Source organism: Myripristis murdjan, chromosome 13, assembly GCF_902150065.1.
Source record: "Myripristis murdjan chromosome 13, fMyrMur1.1, whole genome shotgun sequence".
NCBI lineage: Eukaryota > Metazoa > Chordata > Actinopteri > Holocentriformes > Holocentridae > Myripristis > Myripristis murdjan.
The window spans coordinates 20,364,814-20,391,850 of record NC_043992.1 but is presented as its reverse complement, the minus strand read 5'-3'; the positions used below and the strand labels follow the sequence as shown (position 1 = coordinate 20,391,850).

General features: G+C 41.3%; 1 protein-coding gene across 2 annotated transcripts in view; it reads right to left on the bottom strand.

The window, feature by feature from the left end:
• The window catches only part of kcnab1a (potassium voltage-gated channel subfamily A regulatory beta subunit 1a), a 145,583-nt gene that overhangs the window by 15,820 nt on the left and 102,726 nt on the right, over window positions 1-27,037 (bottom strand). For both annotated transcript variants that reach the window (XM_030066905.1, XM_030066906.1), the window contains exons 3-8: window positions 18,406-18,443; window positions 9,500-9,579; window positions 8,016-8,060; window positions 3,991-4,035; window positions 2,581-2,624; window positions 2,228-2,314 (exon numbers count right to left, since the gene is read on the bottom strand). In XM_030066905.1, the coding sequence (XP_029922765.1) occupies window positions 2,228-2,314; window positions 2,581-2,624; window positions 3,991-4,035; window positions 8,016-8,060; window positions 9,500-9,579; window positions 18,406-18,443 (339 nt within the window). The remainder of the gene's footprint in view (window positions 1-2,227; window positions 2,315-2,580; window positions 2,625-3,990; window positions 4,036-8,015; window positions 8,061-9,499; window positions 9,580-18,405; window positions 18,444-27,037) is intronic.

The following is a 27,037-nucleotide window of genomic DNA, read 5'->3' as shown; positions in this document are numbered from 1 at the left end:
GACAAAAGGAAAGGAGGAGAAGAAGAACAAGAAGAAGGAGAAGGGGTAGAAGGAAAAGTAGGATAAGGAGGAGGAGAGGGAGGAGAAGAAGAGGGAGGAAAAGGAGAAGAAGAGGAAAGAATGAAAAGTAGGAGAGGAAGAGGAAGGAGAAGGAGAAGGAGAGGAAGAAGGAGAAGAAGAAGAAGAAGGAGAGGAAGGAGAAGAAGAAGGGAGTGAAGGAGATGACAAAAGAAGACAAAAGGGAAGGTGGAGGACAAGGAGGGGAGATTAAAAAAGAAGAAGAAAGAGGAGGAGAGAAAGCAGAAGTAGCAGAGGAAGACGTTAAAGGAGTGCACATGCATAACAGTGAATCCAGCAGATCAGAATGATTTTAATATGCAGGTTTTCTTCTCCTCTTCCCCTGTTTAAAATAGAGCAATTTGATAACTGATAATTATCAACGTGAACCACAGATGCCTTCTTAAATACTACCCTGCCACATGAAATAACACTGTTTTGGACAAGTAAACAATTCTCTGTCTCCTTCCTTTCTCTTTCTGTTTCATTCTTCCTCTCCATCCCTCTAATCGTGCATCTCACCCCATCTCCAGCACCACGCTGTGATAGCACACACTCTGCTCACTTTTTTTGCCACTCGCTTCAATTTCCCAACAATAGCAGAGGAGAGAGAGAGAGAGAGAGAGAGAGAGAAAGAGAGAGAGAGAGAGAGAGAGAGAGAGAGAGAGAGTGCAAAACAAGTGGGAGGAAGGAGGAATGATAACAGAGCTGAGAGCTGGAGGAATTAAACGGATCAGATGAAAAAAGTGCGCAGATGGGAGGGAAAGGAGAGTCGAGCTGGTGAGGCAATGAAAATATGGAGACATGCAAAGGTGTAGGAAAGTGTAAAAAAGTGAATCAGGGTCTGGCTTTGGTTGTGTGAATTCTGAAACACAAAACAGATGTCACGAGGACCTCAAAGTATTACTATTTTATCCAAATAAATAAATAAAAACATGTGAAAATAGCTGATTAACTCCAGTAGTATAAGCACCACTTCCACATTAGCAATCATTATGCAAGCACTCATAGAAAAGTTTTGGAGTAGTGCACATCTTGTTTTGAATCATAACTCTGTATACTGAAGTTACCCCTCTCCACTACATGTAACCCCTCCCTCAGGTGGTACCTGTGATGTTCAGCCACTCTCTGAACCAAACTATTAGTTGCTGCTACTTTTGTATTCAAACCCTTTTGCTCCGTCCTGCTTCCCAGCTCCTCAATACATTTGCTATTCAAAACACACATTATAGCCTCTGTATATTCATTTGGGTATGCCTGCCTGACTTTTTCCCGACACACAGTTTATGCAGCATTGGGCAAGCCTGAAGTAGCAGACCTCTAGTCTCCTATAAGCACTAACACCAGCAGTTATCCTGAAATACCCTCTCACTAAAAACAATGGTGCACTCACTGGCAGTGGAGAAAATCACTGCATCACTGCATTCTGTTTGAGGCTAAAATGTCCTGCAGATATAATGCTGTTTTGTTCTTTTCTGACTTCCTGTTTTGTCTTGTAACCATTCCACCCTCCAGCTAATGAACTCCAAATCCCCCCATCCCTCCCCCACCACCCACACACACACACACACATAAACATATGCCACCACCACCACCTCCACACACATATACACAGCACCACCATTACCACCTCCATACACACACACACCCACACAACAAAAACACATCAGTCATAGACAGGAACACACTCAGAGGGTTTTAAGTTGTTGTTTCATGAATGTTCCCACACATGTACACACATATGTGTGATGTATAGACATGCATAGATGACAATTCGTAAAGAAAGGACTTAAGAAATAAGAAACAAACACTGCTGACACTCATCATACCCACTGTATCACAATATTATATCATACTATTATCCTGGCAAAGAGAATTTCTCTGATGCTCAGTCATGGAACCGTGAAGTTGACTTATTGACTTATTGACGTATTGACCTTCTGACATATAACACCAACTGAGGGTTTGGCTTTTCAGTAACATAAAACTCATCCATCCATCACCAAATCAAATGACACACACATCCAGCACCTCACCTTCACAAACAGAGGTCAGACACAGGCTCGATAAAGCATAAAGCGGCATCGACTGATTTTGTCTGACCTTACCCGTGTCATTTGATTTGATTGGCCACGCGGTCACAGTGCTGAGTGCTGACGGGTTGGCTCACCTTCCATGGGAGTGTTGGTGTCGGGACGGTTGGCGAAAACAACATCTACGTACTCCAACTGCATCCTCTGTAGAGAGCCCTTCAGACCTGAGAGAGAGATCATTATTATTGTTGTTGTTGTTGTTGTTGTTGTGGTTGTTGATTGAAAAGACTGAAATTGAAAAGATAAGCTTAAAGCACAGTGTAGTGGACACATTTAGAGATGTATTTAAATTTGTTTCTCATTTGTTTTCATTGGTGCAACTAAAAAACTATAGTTGTAAAGTTATTTTTTGTGTTGCTTCAGTGTATGTATGTACTGTGTGTGTGTGTGTGTGTGTGTGTGTGTGTGTGTGTGTGCGTGCACGCGTTACCTTCAATAATGTGTTTCCTTGACAGTCCTCTCTCTGTTTCTGCCCTGATGGTACAAACATAAACCAACAATGAGCTCACCATCAAATCTGTCTGTGCATGTGTGTGTGCGTGTGTGTGAGTGTGTGAGTGTGTGCACTGATAACATTATTATTTGAAAAAAACAATTGCACTGGATGAGTGTGCAACTTTCTCAACTTTCTCCATGCATGTCATCCCTCCTACAATACTATAGTAGAAAGATGTGTGCGTGCGTGTGTGTGTGTGTGTGTGTGTGTGTGTGTGTGTGTGTGCGTGCATGCTTGTGTATGAGGCCTTGCAATGCATGTAAGCTAGTCTAGCTTGTGTTCTTGTTAGCTCCTACTGACAAGCTGTCATGTGAATATCCAGGTAAACATGTGATTATGTGGCATGAGTGGGTGTCTGCACCATATTCCTCTTGTGAATTTAAGTTTGTGCAAGTGTGTGTGTGTGTGTGTAGTGGGCGAGACTCTCATGTGCACATGTGCAATTAGATCTGGGGTAAATGGTGTATGCCAAGTATTTCTTTTAACGTTCTTAATTAAAGCACCAGCTGGGTGGGGTTTTCAGAATATAATAATCCATATAAGATTGGTGAGGTCGTCAGTCACAGAAAAGGGTATTACATTCACTTCAGAAGCACTGCAGCTTTCTAGCACTCATCTGGTTCTCCAAGCAGAATGAAAGTTATCTCCAAGCACAGTTTGACAGACGACATCAGCATGTGCGCATCACTCGTCTTTATGTAAGAATGAGTCAGTGTTCGGCTCAACAGCGCTGCCCCGTGCAAACGCTCTTCCCTCTCTGACAGAGGGCTGAAGACCCCTGATGAGAGCGAGGAGGGAACCCTCAGGAAAGGAGAGAATAACTTCATCCTTATCACCAGTCCCAGCTGGACTGCTCCCACTGAAAAGCCTGACAGCTGCTGTGTGTGTGTGTGTGTGTGTGTGTGTGTGTGTGTGTGTGTGTGTGTGTGTGTGAGAGAGAGAGAGAGAGAGAGAGAGAGAGAGAGAGAGATTTTTCTTTTCCCCTATAGCTCTCCAGATTCAGCAGGGGAACTGGTTGTTCTTATAACAAGATGTTACTCAAAGTATTCCACAGGCAAAATTGCCAAGAAAAACTGTCTATGGTTTTGGGATGTTTTATTGCCTTTGTAGTTTGTCCACAGAGGATCATTTACTGCCAGGAGACAGAAGTTCTTAATGTAAATGTGTTACTAAAGCATCTGATGTCGGATCAGTTATTCATATGGCTGATTATCAGTGGAGAGCCCAGGTTGTTTTGACCCTTCTGTAAAATCTGAGCGTCTTAAAATGTAAGACAAGACTTTTGTGATATGGCATCAGTGCATTTTACAATGTGACAATGACAGCCTAAGAGTTCTTACTTACTTTCCTCCCCAGTAGAGTTTAGTTGTAATGACCAAACTGGATCGCCTAGGAAAGGACACAGAAAGACAGAAAAAGGGGAGGGAAGACAGAAAATGATGGAGACAATGTTGGCATTGTGCATTCTGTCTTACTGAGACAGAGACTCTGAAGCTGCATCACAAATCGCCAAGCAGCCACATCTGAATCTCCGCTGGATAAATGGCGGTGTGCAAACAAACAGCAACAGGCAAGAGACACCTGAAACACTCATGTGGTGTGGCTGTGTTCAGCTCAGTAATGTTACAAGCGAGGAGAAATGCCTGATAACGTCGACTTGTTGCCAAATTTAAGTTGCTGTGACACGACATCATCTTGAGCATTTTCTCTGCTTGTCCTAGTCTGCCCAAAGTACAGCTTGCAGTTTCTGACAAGTCGGTTCAGTTAACCTGGAAAAACAAGGGGTTTGGCTTTGTTAGTTAGTTAATTAAACAGCAGGGAAGTTTAGAAAGGCACCTTAGTCTCATCATAAAGGAACACTATACAGTTTCAATTGAAGTTTCCTCTATGAATTCTGCCTTTGATGGTTAAAATACTGTCACTGAGCTCTGATGCTTGAGATATGTCAATATTAGGTAGGTTACCTGTTACTATATAATATTATTCCTCACTGCTCTGCAACAGCAAATATTCTATTGGCCTCTTTCACAACAGCTATTTTAATATCAAATAACAGGGCAACACAGGTGCTACTCATGATATTAATATCAGTTATATCAATTTTAAGGTTCACTTCAGTGTAGCAGGGCCTTTCTAGTGAGTCAGTGTACACAACAGTAGGGCCCTGGCTCTGTTAGACCTAAATGAAATGGAACCCTAATTAATTATAACCCCTGTTTCAACCCAGACAGCAGGATGAAATATTGCGATTTTACGTTACTGCAAACCAACAAAAACGTTGAAATATCAAGATTTCTGAACCAAAAATATGTTACACATCAACATTTAGACACTTAGAGTCAATGTGTTGGAGCCTGCGTCAGTGTCATGTTACTATCCTTTTTTCCGACTTGTTAGCCTACTGCCATGTCAAGTGTGAAGCTCCTCTTTGTCTACAGCCGAGCCGTTCATGACAACATGGTGGACAACATCTATGGGAACAGACCCCTGCAGTGTACAGGTGGATGAAAACACATCTTTCTAAACCTATGAAAAACTTTTTATATCTTCTTTTCATATGAGATGTACATTAGTTTAAACATATTTCAGAAAATGTATACTATTTTATTTTATATGGGAACTATTTTCACGGCCTAAAAATCGCTCAGTGCTCCTTTAATATGCCACAACTGGCCACATCATTAGCTTCTGCTGAATGTGTCAGCTGGTGTGCAGAACAGATGTGTTTTCAAGAGGGCAGGTCAGCTGAGTAACAAGCTAACAAAATGTACTGTATTTTTTAGCATCAGTGATGGATGTGGTGGAATGGATCAGTTCACAGTTTCAAAGAGCGCAGAAATTAACCACGTCTGTTCTCGCCACACACATGAAAACACACTAACAGAGGCTAGAGCTTATGTGAATGAACCTTCCCCTGCCATCCATCTTCAGTCTGATGGACTAATGACCATGCAACAGAAGTCCATGTGTCACCCTCTAATTTCTGAAGACATTTTTGGTGACAACCAGTCATGCCTGCTGCTCTGTTATGCTGACTGCTCATTCCTCACCGAGTCTTCAACAGTACAAAGCAATGCATGTTCAGTCTCAGGCTTTTACAGTGTCAACTAAGAGAAATACTCTTTTCTGTGTTTTTTTTTTTTTTTTAATATATATATATATATATATATATATATATATATATATATATATATATATATATGAAATCCAGGGTTTGTTACGTTATGGTTTTTCATGTTACAGCTTCAGTGAAGCTTGTTCAAATTGAAGTAATGATGTGACATTGTATTGAATCAGAGACTCAGCTGTCAGGTTCAGCGTGTCTTTACTGCACAAGTATCAACCGCCTACTGGTGTAATGTAGTCAGCTCAGTCCCTGACACAGTTACATAATGATGGAACAATTAGCCAGAGCAGGGAGAATAGACTGGGGACTAGATATTCTCACTTTACAACCACACTGGCAAATTATGAAGAGACTGACGTCAGACATTGAAATCAAGTTTTATAACTAAGTTCAGGAGCAAAGATCGTGTCTCGAACATTTCCCACTTCAGCGCTGAAGTAACTGGACACACCTGATCCATTCCTCACTCCCCTCATCCCTTCATCCCTCAACTCTCACCCCTTCATTCCTTACCTTTCATCCCTCCATCCCTTGACCTGCATCCCTTCATTTATCTCCTTCACCCTTTCATCTCCCCTCACCCCTTCATCCCTTACCTTTCATCCCTTCATCCCTTGACCTGCATCCCTTCATCCCTCATCTCTCCCCTCATCCCTTCATCCCTCAACTCTCACCTCTTTATCCCTCAACTCTCACCTCTTCATCCCTCCATCCCTCCACTGACCCTCATCCCTCACCCTTCATCCATCCATGCCTTCACCCCTTCATCCCTCCATCAGTTCATCCCTCAACCCTCATCCCTCCATCCCTCAATCCTCATCCCTTCAACCCTCCATCCCTTCATACCTCATCCTTCATCCCTCCATCCCCTCATGTCTCAACCCTAATCCCCTCATCCCTTGACCCTCATCTCTCCATCACTTCATCCCTCGTTCCTCCCTCTGGACCCTTGATCCATCCCTTCTGCATCATCTGAGTTCTCCACCATTCAAAAACGATTTCGAACCCGTTGGGTTTGTTAGTGAAACAGAAAAAGGGTTCGTGTTCAGAACATGACTGGGACCCTCATCCCTTCATTCCTTCTTACTCTCAAGATTGTTTTATGATTTTCTGGTGTAAAGGTAAAGGTGAGAAAAGCTTAGGAAATTTATTTTAGACTTTGCTGGGTTTTCCATGTCACACTTAAAAGACCCTCCACAGTTTTAATGGCTTTCTGTCTTTCTTAATAAAAATATTCTCAAGTGTCATACTCACCTTTTTCACAAGTTTTGTATTTACAATATATTAGTATTCTGGTACTACATGCCCCAGAGTGTATGTGGAAATATTAACATTTAGGATTCAAACAAATCCACTGATGAGCAACTGGCATTAACAGACATGAACTCTCACTCACACACACATACTGTTGCATGCACACACACCTGTCTTTTTCACTTGAGTTTCTTATGATGGAAACTCTCTTCACCCCCTGCCTGACCAGGTTGATCAATAATGCAGAGTTAACATATTTAAATATCTACATGAAGGGAATATTTGAAATTTATGGAAACATCTGCAGTTGAGATTCTGAAAACTGGAGGTGATATGGTGAGGCACGTGTGTGTGTGTGTGTGTGTGTGTGTGTGTGTGTGTGTGTGTGTGTGTGTGTGTGTGTGTGTGTGTGTCATGTATCTGTGTGTGTTTGTAAAATAGATTTAATAGAGTCTGAGTGGAAAACAAAATTGTGACACAGCAGAGATCAAAGTTCCTATCAGTGTCGCAGCACCGCTGTTAATATTCTGCTTTACACCAAGATCAAACAGAGCTCACTCTTACACACACACACACACACACACACACACACACACACACACATACACACACACACACACACGCACACACACACACACACACGCACACACACACACACACACACACACACACACACACACACACACACCAACCCAAATCTCACACACACACACACACACACACACACACACACACACACATACACACACACACACACACGCACACACACACACACACACACACACGCACACACACACACACACACACACACACACACACACACACACACACACCAACCCAAATCTCTCTCTCTGATTCATAATGTCTCATTCGTAACTCTCCTCTCCACCTCTTTCATGCAGCACACACATCTCCTGTTTCTCTCTCTACAAAGGAAATGATAAAGCAAACACACACACACACACACACACTAATGTGTCATCATTACCTCCAGCATTTCTTCTTGATAATATTTCCTAGAATGATCTCAGCCCTGCAAGGCAACAGAAACAAGGTGGCGTTATTAAATCGCACTTTGAATTCATAAAAACTCCCTCTACAATCACGCTGCCTCAATTCTCTGCAACTTTCGCCTCTGGCACAAGAAACAATGAAAACCCAGCGTGTGTTTCTTGGAAAGGGCAGCTGTATTGAAAAGTTTAGAGCCTCTTGTGTTGCCATAAGCATTTGCTCACAATGATTTCTGTACATGTTTTTCTTGATTATGCACTTTATTATTGACTTTTCTCTGGTTGAGAAAACCACTGCTATAGTCATTCTGGGCAGGGTGAGCAGTAAAGAGGCCACAAGCTAATGCCACTGGACAGAGAGATATGAAAATTAAATTTCCTCGGGCTGTAAATTCGCTGTACTCATTCTTGCATAACTCATTTTTGCTTGACTTTGGCTAAATATTTCAGCTTGAAATTGGAGTGCTGAGGCAATAATTAAACCCCCCTGACTTGCCCTGATAAAACTAATGCAGTCTGCAAAGGTGTTGTGCAGCAGTTTTTCTCTCCCATGCTCAATGATTTGAAATATAAATCCAAAACACAGGACAAATCTAAAATGCCCTGGAAAAGACATGAGCACACTGTAATTGATTGAATTTAATCACATGTTTTAAAATTTAATATTTCATATTTCACTTCATCATCAAGAACAATATTTCATAACAAAGCTCAGCTTATTGCAAGCATATAACATGAGTGATGCTTTGACTGCCATGTGCAGGGGGAAGGCTTTTTTCACAGCTCTGAAAGCAAAATCTTTCAAAATTTGAACAGATTTCAGTTCTGATGAACCATCCCACCATGTCATGTCATGCAGGAGGGAGCACGAGTGAAGTGATTTCACAAGAATTAGTTCAACTGTGAAAATCTGCTCACTGCCATTTTATTTTTTATAAAATAAATGGAAGACTTGTGATGTTGTGTTCCATTTGCATGGTCCCTCAGAGCTCTTAGCTCTTATGGCCTCAGACAAAGAAGAACTATAATTCATTTGATTCATTTTCAAGCAGCGATCTCATGTCGATGCCAAGTGAGTCCACATGTTCACTCCAAAACAAAGAGGCATCAAAATCTATTTTTTTCCAGATTTATTTATTTATTTATTTATTTATTAGATTTCTGCATTTTTAAGATTTTCATCAGTTCTAAAGTACATGAGACCGAGGCCTACTGGATGTTTTCATTTGAACTGAATGTTTGCAACCAGTTTGACTCAAACTATATGAAATATTTTGGATAAAAATCAATTAAAAAAAACACCTAAAGCTTGGAACAATAGCAGGGTCAAACCTCTGCACCCCGACTCACTGAATAATGAATGAGCCTATATGAGACATGCAGTGCTGAGACGTGGTGTACTGTAAAAAAAACAAAAAACAAAAACAAAAACAAAAAAACAAGACAGTTACTTGGCACTTACTTGCCGCCTGCGTAGACCTCGGCAGTGTCGAACAGGTTGACTCCACTCTCATAGGCGATAGTCATCAGCTGCTCTGCAACCTGACAAAAGGTCACACACACCCACCCACACACACACACACACACACACACACAGGGGAAACAGAAAGGTCACACAGGGGCCATTGTTCTGAATTTTAATTGATTTTTATGTTGAGGGGATGGACGATTGATCAGCCCAATCTGTCCATCCATCCGTCCATCTGTCACACACGACATCTTGGACTCCGCTCTTCACGTGTCGACATAAACGTCATCCAGGGAATATCACGTGTCATCATCCCATTCTGGGATTTTAAAGCTACACTAATTGGCCTGAGCGTGGCAATATATTTCCATACATGAGAAGCTGGTGCTTATATTGATCAATATATTACAATTTATGCATGAACCATTAATATGAAGTAACATATAATTGCCCATACATTTATTAATCAATATTATACTCAGTATGTTTTCTCTTATTAATTATCAACTGATGTTAGTAGTTAATCAAAACACTAAATAATTTAACATATCGACAGTTTAATACAGGGAAATATATTTTATTGAATAAGCAATACAACATTTGATCACTTGATGGATTTTGCCAGGAATACTGGTGTATTTAAAGAATTTAATGTAATAGTGTGTAAGACCTTTTTTTAAGACAACTTGTGTCATCATTGAAGACAGATTTTTGGACAAATCATCTAATTCAAATATACTGCAGAAGTGTAAAGGTGAGTCCGTACATTTGGCCCAGTGGAGAGGTAAGCTGTCGGTGGGATTATGATCAGCTAGATGATCAGTTAGATGAGTCTATGAATTATAAGAATTTATTTTACATATGATAGCAAGGTGGTAACTTCTTCCCACAGATCTTAGGACAGGCAAGGATATTCAAGGATTTCTCTCTACAGGTCACTATGAGCTGGCTCCATCAACAACAGGCATTTTCCCAACAAGGTAATATTGCAGCATAAAATATACAGGCATGATCAGGTTCATCAGACTGACAGTTTGATAACATCTGAGTGGCAGACTTTGACTGTGACAGAAGGAAACAGATGGAAAAAATGAATCATCTATGCTGAAATTAAGACCTCATGAACACAATATTTATAAGAAAAATTTGAATTTAAGACATTTCAAGGCTTTTCAAGGACCTGCAGACACCTTGGAGAGACATACCTCACCACTGCGCTCTCACATGATCAGGATGACACTGATCAGCCCGAGCGGGGACACCACATCATTGTTTGATTTGCTCACCCCCATGTCACATTCAATATCTCAGACTCCATTGATCCTGTTTTGACATCAGCTGACACATCTCACTGTTGCATCCCAGCATCCAAAATGACACTGACTGACCGGAAGGGAAACCACAATTACAGCTCAAAACAAAGTGACATTTTTTTGGCAGAGGGAGGGGGGGTGGTTAGACTTCATTCCTCATGTCAGGGGGTGACATGTTAACAGTTGCTTTGTTTAGAGAGACCCGTCCAAGGAAGCAATAATTAAACCGATATATGGAGCTGCAGACTGCTGCCACATCAATATCTTTGCTGTATCACATTTCTACAGCTCATCTGCTCAGCCAAAACCTTCTTCTGATGAAAGCGATAAAAGATTACTGCCAATAATTCAAGCAACAGCAGCACAGTGATAAGATGCAACTTGTGTCTGAGCTCTGATGGCCCAAACAAAGCTTGTGTGGTGGTAATTCTTTCTGACCTACAGGCTTTAGCAAGTGGGAACGCTGTCATCATCTGTGAAAAAAAAACATTTGACTCTGTCATCTCATGCCGACTCATTCTTTCTTTGGTTAATAAATAATTGTGCTCGGTGTGAGTGGTACAAGTGTGCGTGTGTGTATTTGTGCATGTGTGTGTGTGTGTGTGTGTGTGTGTGTGTGTGACTATAAATCATCACATCCAGAACCAATTTCCTCATGGCGAGCTTTATTGCACAGGGACTGTAAGTGAATTTTCCATAATTTCCCTCTGGAGCTTTGTGTGTGCATGAGTTTGTTTGTGAGTATGTGGAGAGTGGAGGATGTGTCTTAATATGTGTGTGTGTGGGTGTGTGTGTGTTTGTGAGTGTGAGTATGTGCTTGTGCATGTATGCGTGTGTCTGTGCGTCTGTCTTTCCACTTGTGTGTGGTGGCAGACAGTGGAGGTGTTGTTTCTAGGAAAATTAGATAATCTCTCCTCTGAGAATACGTCTCTCTCCTCAGCCTTCTCTCTGCAACGACTGCTGCAAGCTGGGCAGCAATCCAACCCTACCTGTGTGTGTTTGTGTGTGTGTGTGTGTGTGTGAGTCTGCGTGCATGTGTGTGTGTGTGTGTAGAGAAGGGGGGGCGCGGGTGCATGCATGCATCTATGGAAAGATTTGTCTATCTCCGTGTGGCTGCACTTGTTTCTATAAAACAACAGATGTCCCTGACCGTGTTTATGTGGAGACGAGAGGGGACGGAGATGTGATGGATGACAGCAAAGGATTGGAAATCGTTTCAGTGTTACGCATTAGCAAATAAGGTACAAGAACACAACATGAACTATTCATAGGAAAGCGTTGCACAGGTGAGGTCAGAGGCTCTAAATGACTCACGATTTGGATGTAAACCACCAACTGGTTAGTGAGTGAAATGGACCAGAAACCAGACTGTTGCCAGCTCAAGTCCCCAAAACAGCCTAGAAAAATATGAGTTAGGGAAATTAAATATTTAAAACTGTCTCCTCTCTCATCAACATGCCCTTGAGCAAGGGTTTTAACTAGGGATGCACTGATTTGACTTTTTGAGTTCCGATGCTGATACCAATGCTGGGGCCTTACGTATCGGTCGATACCAGATACCGATCCGATATCATTGTTGACCTCAACAGCAGAGGTCTGTTCAGCTGCTGGAATACCTCGTGTTCCTTTGCGTGATGTTTCTGGAGGTGCTTGATTAAATTTGTGGTATTACATCTGGCAGTGCTACCAACACCCCTGGCAACATTCATTTTACATACAGTGCAAACTGCCGTCGAGCTAGTTGGCGTGCTAAGGGTGAAATACCTCCATATCGCAGACCCCTCCATGTTGCAACTCAACTCAATCAACTCTCGCGGCATGCAGCACACGTGCCGTATGACGCAGCCCGTGTTTAAAGATTTAAAGGGGAATGATCAGTCTTACTTCTGATCAGCTGCTTTTACAGATACCCGATCCAGGTAAAATGATGATATCGGCACCGATATCCGATGCTAATATCGGATCGGTGCATCCCTAGTTTTAACCCCTTGAAACCTGAACAGAGTTGCGTTGTTTCTTTAGAAAACATGGGGAAAAAGTTGAAGAGCAAATTAGCAAGAAATGATCTGAAGTTTTGCAAGAAAGTAGTATAAAACTGCAAGTAAAAAAGAAAGTAAGCACAAAAAATTACCAGAAAATTGGCAAAAAAAAAAAAAATCTTACTATGTATTTATATTTAATTACAAGAAATTTACATATTTCCCCAAAACATGTAGAAATAAATATTCAAAAAAAAAAAAATAATAATAATAATAGTAATAATAAAATGACCACAAAATTATTGAAAAGATTGGAAATAAATAAATACATCAATACAAATATTAATAAAGTCAATTCTGTTCAGAGGGTGATAATAAATTAAATAAAAGTTATTTTGTCAAATTAGACATCCTCAGCTTTCTGTTTGCAACAGTCCCTTGCTGGGAAATCAGTCCTTTTCACAAAACCACTTAGAAGATATCATCCGTTACCTCGATCTTACACAACCAAGAAAGTCAGATTTGAATTATTTCCAGGTAAGCATAACATAATACTGGTAAGGTTATAAATATGACATGATGATATTAAATGCAAATCCAAAGCTTTTAGTGAATAAAAAGTGAGGGAGGGAAATGAAGCAAATAGAGACCAGTGGCTGCGTTTCATAATGGCTCATATAGGCTTCATTCAGTCTCCAAGCCCGGGACTCCCATTAAGGCAAACAGAGCAGAAAGAAGTTGGATGATGGCGAGGTCAGTTAAAGAAAGGACAGAGAGGAGGGTTCAGAAGAGAGGGACCGCAGAGGAAATGAATAGCATCTTCTTTCTCTTAACTGGTCTCTGCAGAGCACAGATGGGACACAATGTCTGTCACAACTGGTAGGGGCACTGGAGGGTGATTTTCAATAAGACGCAGAGGGTGGGAGGGGGCAAAGAGAGTTATTTCAGAGAGGTAAGAAAATGCAAGGGTAAATGGATGGGACAGGGACAGAAATGAAGAAAAAGAGAGGGCGCACTGGAAGGATGAGGAAAATGTGCAGAGTGAAAGAACAGACTTTGGAGAAAAGGTAAGAGAGAACACAGGAGCGGGGTGGTTAAGAGATGAGGCAAGCAAAATAAAGTAAAGTAAGTTGAAATAAGGTTTTGTGAGGTGAAGCAAGGTGAAGCGGGAGACGAAGGCAGCGAGAAAGAGGGTGGGACAGAAAAAGGTGAAACGTAATTTTGTTAGTGGTGAAACCTGGGCCTCTGACAATAAATTCAAGCGTCAGCTGCTGTTATGGACTACTTATACGGGCATTCACAAGGTCAGAAAACTTCTGGTGATGACAAATCACCACTTATTCAGACTGCAGACCACACTAATAGTAATTCTGAATGATTGATGAGACGTAAGACAATGCCCTGTGAACGATGTTGTAAATTTTATAAGTTTAGTGCAGATTTTTATATGAATCCATCAGGACGCTATACCCCATACAACTCCATACAGTGGCATGAAATAGACATAATGAGAGACATAAAGGCAGTTTTCTCTTGCAACCCCAGAAAAAAAGGCTACAGTAATAACCTCCCACACACATCACCCACACAGCTTTGCAATGATTCTATGACTTTGCTTCCCCTTCATACCAAAGTTAACATCTATAGGATACACTTACGACTCTTCAGGTTCACTTGATGAGTTATGGATCCACTTTTGGCCTTTTCCAGTGAGTAAGCAGTTATAGTTTGCTGCTACCATCGCTATCTCCTCTGAACTTTACGTCTGGACTAGACTGAGGTAGAGAAAGTTATGTGTGTGTGTGTGCACATTAGCACTGCATGATACATGTTTTTTTCTGTATATTTTCATTGCAAAGAACACATCACAGAGTTAGTGAAGGTTCAGGTGTATAAAATTCAGTGCACCGCTACATTGAACATTATAATACATTTTCATTTCACATTTTCATATTCTGTTTTTAGGGTGACTCTGTAACATCTGTCCAGGGATTACAGATGAAAAATAGCCTCTTGGCTTACTCTGGCGCATTTACAGCAATGTTGATTAATGTGCACTGTCCCTGTTAAATAAACAAACAAACAAATAAATAAATAAATTACATGTTTGTGTGAAATGTAACACTGAATCTGTAGCATCCATGGTAGCAGGAAATTTTTTCTCTGTTAATCTCTCCATCACCACACACAAGTGGACGCAGATCATAGCAGCAGTCACACTGTGAGATGGTTATCCTAAATTTCTGATATTGTAAGAAGTTTATCCCACATTGATCATCCATTATCTGGGACAGCCCAAAATTTATGAAAGTTCATGAAAAGCAGCAGAACACCTCTCACTGTGGGTCACATGACGCTGCTGTCAGCAAACATGTTGAATCATCCCCATTCAGTAAAAACTGTGTATTAGGCCTACATCAAATGTCAGTCATAGCCTATTATTTGCCAAAACAGTACAGCACAGTATATACTGTGCACACTATGTACTGTTTGGTATCAGTGTACATCATAATTTTGGGACACAATTTAAGGGACCTCTAATGATAGCTTGCGTAGCATTTCATGGGTCTGGTTACTGTACAGAGATTTTGGATGGTCACTCTGACTGTGCCACCACGCCCAGGCTGCTGAAATTATCACACATTGCCTGTTTTCCGCATATCATGCAGCCCTTCACAAAGGCCTGCAGTAGCATCCAACCATGTGTTTGTGTGCCAGAGCTGTTGTCCATTCCTTAATGAGGACAGGGCGCTGAGCCCTACTGAGAACATGCAGTATATTTAGGGTGCATTTGACATTGACATGACATTGAACAAGAGACATTCAGGGCAATGGGGGACTTTTTAACCCCACAGCAGAACATGTGATACCAATTAGCTGGGGTGCAGCCGCTTAAGGTTGCACACACTAGGGAACATCTCTCTGCACCACTGGCTTCCTCTTCTTGTTCTCTTCATTGATAAGGATGCACTGGTGTGTGTTTTCAACAGCAGCGAGAGCTTAAGCAATTTTCCAGCTGTCAGAGCACAGAGTCAGCTCAACCTTTAGAAAAAGGAAAATCTGAAATAGGTTTTCTATGGTCGCGGAGCCTCAGCATTAGAAACTACGGATAGTGCTTCCCACACGAATCTGAGCTCTTCTAGTTAAAAGTGGAGTGGTGTGGTGGGCACGAGGATGTGAGCGATACCAGTGACATTGAATTATGGACATTCGGAGTTGTTGGGGTGGCGCTTAGCTTTGAGCATACAATGTGAGCTGATGGCAGTAAGCTGCTATGGTAAGCCTTGAGGTAAGAGAGAAAATAATGTTATATAAGCTTACTGTTTTGAAGGCCCTCAGGCTAAGCTCTCTTCTCATCTGTCTAAGTGTCACTCTAAGTGCGTGCACGTGTGTGTGTGTGTGTGTGTGTGTGTGCGCATGTGCATGTGCTGACCATGGACAAACCCCAACAGCAACATCAGAGCATGTTACATTTCATCAGAATGGACCAGCGCAAAAGTGACCTAAGTACGGACACACTCTCATACACACACACAAACACACACACACACACACACACACACACACACACACACACACACACACACACACACACACACACATATTCAGTGTTGACATGCAGCATGCCCTCTCTCTGTCCTATGTACCACAAAATTTAAGACCCTTCAAACAACCATTTTAACCTTTTAAATGCTAGTGTAAAGGTTGTGTTTTGTGTCAATACAAAATTTATACACAAATTTTGCACAAACTTTCGCCTGGACTAAATGAGAGAGCAGCAACATGGTGGGAGAAAATTTGAGAGAGCAGTGACACTGAATGAGTTCAGCTGAAGGTTCACTCAGCCTGCAGGCAGTGCAACAGAGTCGGGCGGCCCGTGGTGATCTGAACAGAGGTACAATGTGACACCAGTCACTCGGGGAAAATGGTGTCACAGGGACGTTGCATTCACACTGTGAGTGATTTGGTGGATGACCAGCAGTGGGCAGTGGAGGATCTGATCGCGTCGATGTGGAGGAATGCAGCTACAAAGTGTTGTACAGACAAGATGCTTTGGTATAGACTTTTTGTAATGTGATATAGTTTGGATGCCTCAGTGGTATGGATTTTTCAGTCCAAAACTAAGTCAAAAATAGATGGCCAGCCTCAATCAGAGTGACAACCTGGCAGCTAATATGCAACTTTTCATTTAATTAAATCACATCTGGAGGGAAGCAATGGTGTGCGGTAATCTGAGTGACTGTTGATGGATGATGAAGCCATGGTCAATTTTTTTTGGCCAGTAAGCTCAATTTCCATGCACATGTTGGCTAAGTTCTTGTTTTAAGGAGTTCTTGTATTCATTTTCATAAGATCTTTGATGCCGTTGTGTTTTTTTTTTACTCTGCACTTTTCACAGATCACTTCTCAATCCAACAGTGTGGCCGCTGCTGTGCTGTCTTTTAGTTTCTGCAGGTAGCGGCCATTTCTTCAGCCATCACAGCTACCTACCTACTCAGTGGTATGTCCTTTAAAAGTGTGTAAAACTCAGGCAGAAATAAGGCAGGGCTTACATTTTCAGGTCACAGACGTCAGCAAAGCAATACTTTTCTACCCTAAAATATGAATAATATAATACCTTCACCACCTTAGAAATCTCACCCTTTGAGTAGAGTAGTAGCCATCTGAGACATTTTAATTCATTTTTTTCTTTTTAGGATTAAGGCATGATGCTACACCATTGTTTAAATACTGGGTGCACACTCAACTATTATCTAGGTAACATTATTATCAGTTATGATCTGGATGATTTAAAAAAAGGTATTAAATGGTTCACTGTACAAATGGGACTCAGCTGGCTTGACTTTTTAAATTCATATTGTTATTTACTGAATTCTTTCATTTCTTACAAATTTGGTGGCCATTCAATGCTGAAACTGTTCAGTTACAAAACCCTGTCTTATCCTATGTGTTTAGGTGTTAACACTTAACACTTAACCATAATGGCAAGTTTTTCTGTTATGTGATTTGCATCAGTTGGTAAAACATTTTTTTTCATGACATCAACAAGCTCGAAAGCAGTCAACAGGCATAATGTTGGTGCCCGTTTCAATGTTTTTTTTTTTTTTTTCATGAAAACTCCTGATTTCTTTTAAACTGTATTTAGATCAGCAATGGAAGAGAAAAAAAAAACATCATTCTTAGGAAGAGAAATCCAAGGACCCAGCCAAAAAGATAATCCACCAACATTGGTAATGAAAGATGCATCATGTCCTCTGCCTCAAAGGATTTTCCTTGACAAAGACCTGCACGGGTGTTTAGAGCAGTAAAAGCTTCCATAAACTCAGCTGAGGCTGCGTCACTCTGGTGTTATATGAATCAGTGATACAGAGAAAAAAAATGGATATGAGGCTTTGTTGCTGAGCTACATTTAAACGCAAGATTCAATATTCTTTCATTTCTTGCCACATAAGTAACATGTTTTTTTTTGTTTGTTTGTTTGTTTGTTTTTTCAGGGTAGACAAGGCAGCAGCAGTTCCTATCACTATTGTGCTACAAAATCTATTAATCAATCAAATAGTAGAATCCAGTGAACTCCACATGCAAAGTATGGGAAAACATTTCATACCTCATCTGTCACCTGTCCCCCGAATGTCACCCATGTTCCTGGAACAGAGAAGAAAGAAAGAAAGAAAGAAAGAAAGAAAGAAAGAAAGAAAGAAAGAAAGAGAAATACATTAGAGGCCATCTGCATCCATTCAGTCCTTTGTGTCAGTGTGTGTGTGTACAGTATGTATGTGTTTGCGTAATATAAGTGTATGACCTCATTTCAGTGATGATCTGTGTACCCTTTTTATGTATTTGTGCCTCTGTGTGCACATGTGTGTGTGTGTTTGTGAGAAAAATATACATGCATAAATCTGTGCACATGTTCCTGATTGCCCTGCAAACACCGCTAATAAGCCAGACAAAAGGCTAAGCCACGCGAACCAAAGGAGACACTAAATCCTCAGCACACACTCTCACTGAATTATGCATGTAGCAGTGTTGTGGCAGGAAGTGCCTCCCATGCAGATGATGTCTGGAGAGCAGTTTGAGCTACCTAAAACTGTCCCGTTTCCCCATCAGACAGGGGGAGAAATGCATTTTTGTATCAGTTAAATGTTTGGAGTGAGGCTTTATAAGGTGCATGGCTTATATGTATGCAGGGGACCTGCTCAGAGGGTCCAGTCCAAACTAAATGCGCTGAGAAAAAAGTCCAGTGTTGGATTGGGGGTATAATCTTATTTGTTCAAATCTGTTTGAGATAAATCAAACAACTAATCACTAGTCCAATCACATCTTGTGCACATGTAGGTGCACTGCTGCTGTGTACGCTTGCTCCCTTCCACTCAAAAACTCCTTCACTGCTTAGCCTCTACCATAGGTATGGTACTTTAGCCTAATTTACCATAGCTACAGAATGGCTACATTACACTCGAGCACAGGAGCAACTTGCACAAGATACTGAATCTCAGGAATTTGAGCTGTTTGAGGTCAGACTTTCAAAATATGTCAGCCCACTCTGCAAAGTTATGTACTGTATCAAAATTTAGCCAGAGGACCAGGTAAAATGTTTACCACATTTATTACTTTTGCAAAGAGTAAATAAACCCTAAACTCAAATCTGAAGACTGAGGCAGGCCCGGGAGAACCGGGAGAATTCCCGAAGCGCCGGCCTGTCACTGGCCTGCTGGTCTTTTTTTTTTTTTTTTTTTTTGGACAGGTCGCCGGCCAGGCCAATCAGCTGTCATGCCGGTCCGCTCTCCGGTTGGCCTGTCCCTTACAGAGGGACAGGCCAGGCCAGGCCAATCAGAGGCCAGCAGCCTGTGACAAGATCAAGACGTGATTGGTTTGTTTTGATTAACACCCGCCCCAACAGTCCGAGCACGCTGTAAACATAGGAGGGGGTGTGGCGACTCGCGCGAGTGTGTTGGACTGTGGAGGAGAGCGGAGGAGGCGGAAGGAAAGGTTTAGTGATTACATTGCAGTTGATAAATAAATTTTTCCATGGACCCCAATCCAAATCCGGGGAAAAAAAAGAGGAAAGGTGGGGCAGAAAGGGAGAGAGAGAAAAAAAGAAAGGCACTCGAGGAAGACGCTGCCAAGTGCCTCAAGTTGCCCTTGTTATTCAGCCCCCCCTTCGCTGTCGCACCGTCAAAAAAAAGTGATGCTTCAGCAAGTGAGTTTTCTAAAACACACTGGTTCTTCTCAGTAGGAGGTTCTTTAGGCCATGTACACTCTCAGTTAGAGTTGAATTAACACTGAGGATTAGATTTTACACGTACAGTGTAGAAATGCAGGACCTGGACTTGAAATTCAAAAGTTTTGAAATTAAATAAGGATTGAGGTTTTAAAATCACTGATTTACAAGCCATATTTTTTTTACTGCCTTTGAGATTAATTTTTTTGTGCAACAAATGGGATATAATCATTCCATTATTCTTATAGTGACCCCCCCGGGTGGCCTGGGTGGATGACTACCTCCTGGCCTGAAATAATCTCCCAGTCCGGCCCTGGACTGAGGCGTCTGGTTTTTGGTGGCAGGTGACGTCACCAAACCACACAAACTACAAGAGGTGGTGACGTCACCTGCCACCAAAGATCAGGCGCCCTTCTTTTCACCATTAGAGGTCACACTTCACAGTTAGTTACACTTTAAAGGTGCATTACACATAGTCTATGAGCGAGTTACATGCCTACTCCACACTTTCCACACCCTTAGCAATTTTGCATTGTTCGCTTTTAAAAGGTAAAATAAAATTCCATCAAATTTGATAACAGGTCAGGAAATGGTTGAGCAAATATTTTATTTTTGGAGTGTTATGTTATTGTACCTGTATCAAATTTTAGTTACAAGAATTTTATTCCCCAAGTATGTTGGACAATACAAGATTATTTTGAACAAGCATGTATACACACTTATATTGTAGCACTGTAGGAACTTCAACCTGTTGTTTTTAAATCCTCTCTTCTCCTTTCTGCTTTTCTTCCTGTCATCAGTGTTGTTTTTTTTTGTTTTGTTTTTTTTTTGTCTCTCTCTTACCCACCACCCCACCCACTCCTCACAATTTCACACCAAATGAATAGAAAACTCAACTTGACTCTGCTGACCTCCGTTGCCTGACTGTCAGAGTGAATACGATAAACCTCCGGCACACGGGACAGTACGGAGGCAATTTACCATCTGCTCAGGATATAACTACGCTGTAGAGCTCATTATTCCATACATCATGATAACGCCATCCCCACCGAGGCTCAGCATGCAGATGACACCCTGAGGCTAAATTGAATCTGTTGGTGCATAATAATATTACCTAAACCTAAAGGGATGAGAAAACTGCATTTCCCAAGATGCATCATCAGCAGAAGTCAGAAGTCTAATCTTGTTTTTTTGTTTTTTTTGTTAGTTTGTTTGTTTTTTCCTATCAAGAACGTTTGGTTGGCATGGAAAATAATAATAATCAGCGGTTCAAGCTTGTGGAAAAGTTGCTCTTGGACTTAATTAACACCAGTAACCATGGTAACTGTACTGACAATAAACATCTATAGAGACAGCCTAGATTACCTTTAATGTATATGCCTGGGTGTGTTACTTATCATTATATGGGTGCAAGATGTGCTTCTGCATGTTAGTGTATGAGTGTGTGCAGCTGTGTGTACATGTGTGCGTGTGTGTGTGCCCACTAAGCTGTTTCCAGCATAGCGGAAGTGTATTCATGGAAGATGATGTCCAGTGTTGGCTTTGAGCTTTCTGGCTGACAGCGAGGCTGTTGGAGTTCAGCAGGGATGAAAACCCAGCAGAACTCTCGCGTCTTATGCAATCCACTGAGTTTCTGTTTGATAGATATGAAAGCTCTGTGAACAACAAGCCGCTCTTTTCACAAGCAGCTGCTGGTGGAAAATGCCAGTAGTGGCACTTGATGTTGCCATGCGACAATAGTAAATCTGTTTGAACTGGAGTGTGCTTTCTTTTTTCTGTAGCTGAAATGTGAACAGGCACACTAAGAGCTACAAACTCTCTCTGTTCCTGAAAAAGTAAGTGTCTTTTTCCTAGAAAACACAAGAGTGAAAATACCCAGAGCAGCTACAAAAATCTACATCGACTGTATGAGGGTATCTAAAGTGGCCCTTGACTGACTGGAGGCCCCTGACTCCAAAACCACTTCCTCATTCTCCATCTTCTGTTCTCTGCTCAGTTTTCATCACTCCTTATCCCTCATCCTTACTTTTCCTCAGTCTTCTTCGTTTCCCATGCACCTGTATGCTAATATTTGTTCCCTGCAACACCTGCCATGCACTTAACCCTCCTGTTATGTTCAAATTTTACTAACATCCCTTATGTTTGGGGTCAATTTGACCCCAGCAGTTTAAACCTCAACAAAATTATTATAATTAAAATTGTTACCAAAGTTATGTGTCAGGTACTTTATGTTTCTTTGTTGACTACCTAAATAGCCCTTTAAATAAAACATAACTCCCCCCCCACCCCCACTTATACATCCAGTATTCCTGTTACGCGACTATGGAAAAATATGCAAATCACCATAAAATCTCACTGATTGACCTAAAATTGGAAAGAAATATCTTTTTGGTGTTTTAATGGCTATATATTATTTCTAAGAACAGATTTTTGTTATTTATAACATTTGGAAAGAAAATCAATTTCTATTATCAAGGTAGTAACATGTCTTATGTTCGGGGTCAATTTGACCCCAGGAAAAAGAAACACAACTTCTGAGTGAGTAACCCAATGTAGACCTGCAAATGGGTCACATCCAAGTCTTTCCAACTGTCCCCATACACACACCTCCCCTCTAAGTTTGTCATCACAAGTATATCCCCACCTGATGGTGTTACAAAGGGCTCAAATGCTGATTTTATGTCTTGGACATGGCTGACAGCGTATCTGCTGGGGCCTGGAACCATTTTTAAGACATTAGCAGCACTAAGTCTACCCTGTTGTTCATGTGGGGAGAGGGACCATAATACCGCTCCATTTTTGGAAGGTAACGTGTCTGCTGGTGGTTGAGAGACAACAGGAGGGTCAACACTGAGGGTTTCATTCTCATCAGAGGATGCCTCATAACCAGGGTCCTCCTCAACATGATCCTCTGTCTCTGACACATGTCTCTGTGTCACTTTCACTGTCAAAGAGCTTTGACAAAACCTCACTGGCAGAAAACCTTTGCTTCGCGTTCATATTCAACTGAGAGAGCATAAAGTGAGAGTACACAGTGCAACAAGAGAAATGATTTAGAAGGCTGCTGTGCAAGCTTCTATATGTTTGCTCCCCCCCATGTGGTGGGAACTATCAATGTCGTCGTGGGAACCATATTTCCCCACCCTCACAGCGCGGGAAATATTGAAGTTCTCGTAGGTATTATGTTTTCCCCTCCCCAATATCTCCCCCCATATCCACCCATGTCAGTGGTTCCTGTACTACTTCAGGTATGGTTATGTTAGGTTAAGGCCCTAAAGCAGAGGGAAGTTTTTTGAAGATTATCAAATTGCATGTTACAGTGACCTCATTTTCATCCAAAACAACCAAAAAAAAAATAGTGTAAAACGGTGTTTTATACAGCTAAAACAGCCTGGGGTCAAATTGACCCCAAACACCACCGATGCATACAAAATGCGTACAGGACACTGAAAACATATCATCATGTGAATTTCATGTTTACCCGGTAGTATCCACTAAATTAGGTAAAGTCATAAAATATGAAGCCAAAAAAATGATGTTAAGTATTTATTTAGAGACGTTAAAAACTGAATGGGGTCAAATTGACCCCAAACATAATAGGAGGGTTAAAAAGAGGGGGCAAGGCAGGCAAGAGAATGCAGAACAAGCATTTGGAGAGAAGAAGACAGAGAGGAAAAAGAAAGAGGAAGAAGGGAAGGAGAAGAGTGATGAGAAGCTTCCTGTGCCTGCAAGCATGACCGACAGCACATTAATGAAGTTCCTGTGTGATAGAAACTGGCTGGCATTTTAATTATGACAGCTCGCGATTCTAAATAAAGGCTTTTATTCGTAAGACACTACCCCGGTCTGTGAAGGTATGCCTGAAGCCTCTGTTGGCTCCTTCCCCTGGCACAATAACAATTCAATAAATCAATTTCTACCTGATGTGTGAGTTTAACTGCCTTTCCAACTCTCTGATTCAGGGTTTCACTGTGTTGGCTTACAGACAGAAAGAGTGAGTGATGACTCCTACATTGTTGGTTTAATTTCTAGCACAAAAAGGTTATTGTTTTACATCTAATGTACCCAAATAATGCTGACAAAGTGTCTTCATGCAAGGCATTAAATTGCAGACCAACCTGCAGTCTGACTTCTCTAATAAAATGCATAAGAATGATGTATGAGTCTGTCCGGGAGAGATTTATGAAACAGCAAAATACAGTTTGACTTGGCTTATAAAAAAAAACCTTTCAGCTGGCAATGACTCAAATTGCTGCTTACTGAAGAAAAAATATTCATTCAACCCTTATTTATCTTTGAAAGTCAGTGAGGTCGCCCCCTCATTTGCAATAACATCAAGACAAAACAAAGCACAAAAAAGAAAGATTTGTATTTTAGAAATTTAGGAGCTATAGAGGATGAATGACCAATATGGAACGTGATTTTTTTTTTTTTTTTTTTATCATTTAGTTTTTGATTTTTGTTTTTCTTTTTTCATCAGTTTTTGAGGGAGTAAATGCTATAACTCTTGTTAGGCAAATCAGTTCACAATGAATGTGATTTACTTCAAGGCGAGGTCACAGGTTAAGAGGTGAGAGGTCAGACAGGCTTTTGAAAGGTGAACACAAATCAGTGAGAGGTGAGGTGTTTTCAGTTGTGTATGCATGGTGCATTTGCTTGTGTGGGGGTGGGTGAGAGTGACAGAGGTGGATTATATTCGCTTATCTTTATTTTACATGTCTTTGTCTTTAATATTAACTGACCAGCAGCCCTATGTCACCACATCACCAGCACCACCTGTGTCCAGCTGGCTCGCTAGCCGTTCTCAGTACAGAAATCATAGCAGAGCGCAAGAAACCCGAAGAAACCGCTGATGGAGAAAGCAAGGAAGAGAGGAGGAAGAAAGACAGACTGAGCAAGAGGCATGACTGGAGTAAATATTGGACTGACTTTTACAGGAGCACTGCCAGGGATTTTGGGCCCCATGAAAAGAAATCTTATTGGGCCCTTGTATAGCCGGCCAATAGGCAAACCTTTTTTATTTCAGGCCTTTTGAGGGCCCCCTCCCCCACTGTGGCCCTGGGTAATCAGTCCCGCTTTTCCCCGCACTACGATGCCCCTGGACTTTTAGTCGTTGGTGAGAGCTTCGCAAAGTCAAAGGCTGCAAGACAGACGCCGAGCTCGCATCCCTGCTGCTGGACTGGTAGGTGATATTAGCTCGCTTGCTGGGTCTTGTGTTGTTGTAGGTGCTTTATGTTTGGCCGTTTTAGCAAAGTTGCTAGTTTTTAATCATAAAGAAAAACTGTTCCTAATGCTCCAGCTTGTAAAGAAATGCACATGTTCACAAGTTGACTACAGTGGTGGAAGAGAGAACTGCATTTAGGAACTGTAAGGGCGCTGTTTCACAAAAATATAAAATCTTACATAGCAGGACTTTAATTTAGAGAGTGGGGGGACTTAGGGCATGAACCGGCCATCCGTCCACTTCATGTCAATAAGAGGAGAGGAGAGGATGGAAAAAGGAATAGATAGGAAAATCCTATGTGAGATATAATTGTTACATCTGCATCTGCACTCTGTCACTCCCTCCACTTCCAGCTCTGCTCCTCCCTAACTGGTTGCCACTCCCCCAGTCTCTCTCTCTTTCACGCTCACCCTGTGTGTGTGTGTGTGTGTGTGTGTGTGTGTGATTGCCTGAGTGGAGGCAGGTGTGTTGGTGTCGAGGCAGGACATCACCTGCTGCTTCACATCCTGAAATCAAGACGCCCCTCTACCAGATCCACACTGCCAGATCGTACCGTGCATTCCAATACCCAAACTCCCATACTATTTAGTAGGCAAAAAAAAATAATTAGTATGTCCCAATACATAGTATGCCAGATGCAGTATGTCAAGAGTACCAGGATGTTCTACTACATCCGGTCAGATGTTGCAGTATGCATTTCAGCATGCTTTTCTGGCCATTCTGGCCCACAATCCTTTGCGCATGAGAAGTTGCGTCGCCCTGACTGAGCTGTGTGTACAAGCCACGCCCACATACAGAAGACAACACAACACACATATCACACACTACATACTTTGTAAGGGCAGCTGCAGTACATACTAAAAGTAAAAAGTAGAAGTATGCGATTTGGAATGCGGGGTAGTCTCTGTCACAGTCAGTAAACTATGCTTCAAGCCATTCCCATTTGCAAGTTTGCATTCTGTTTGTTACCTGCTCCAGAAATCTGAACCTTATTTGTTCTCCCCACAGGGTCCGCCTGCTCTGACTCTGGACCCTGTCTCTTACTCCTGGACCCTCCAGACTCTACTCTGGACCTGCCCTGCTCTGCATCCACTCTCTAGAAAAAAATTATAATCTTAAGTCATTTGGTTTGCAATTGAGTCTTAAATCTTATTTTGATTAAAACAAGTGAGGAAGCTTGCCATTAGTGTGACATATTTGGAGTTTTTCAAGAATTTTCTTGCATTAAAAGTAACTGTCTCTCTTTATAATTATCCATCTTAAGTCACGACATTGCCATTAAGTTTCGGGAAAATTATTGAAATAGGTTTAACTTTATTAAAAATTATCTTTAAATTGTCTTAAATTAAATTAAATTATCTCACCCCATTGTAATTTTTTATTAGTTTAAAGGAGTGCAGGATATTAAGTCTCAGTTAGACCTAGGCCTTCTCTACATAGAGTCAGGTCCATAAGTATTTGGACAATGACACAATATTCACAATTTTGCCCTTGTCCACCACCACAGTGGATTTGAAATGGAGTAACTAAGATGTGATTGAGGTGCAGACTTTCAGCATTAATTTAAGGGGTTGAATAAAAATATGATTTGATTTGATTTGAAAAGTTTATTTTGAACAACAACAAAACAAAACAAGAATAATAACAGACAATGAAAAATATGTTCAAAAAGGAGTGGGAAGAAGTCGAAACTTATGTACTCCCACCCCTTCTCCCTGCACAAATATGGCATTAACTGTTTAGGAATTACAGCCAGTTTTATACATTGTCACCCCATTTTCAGAGGCTCAAAAG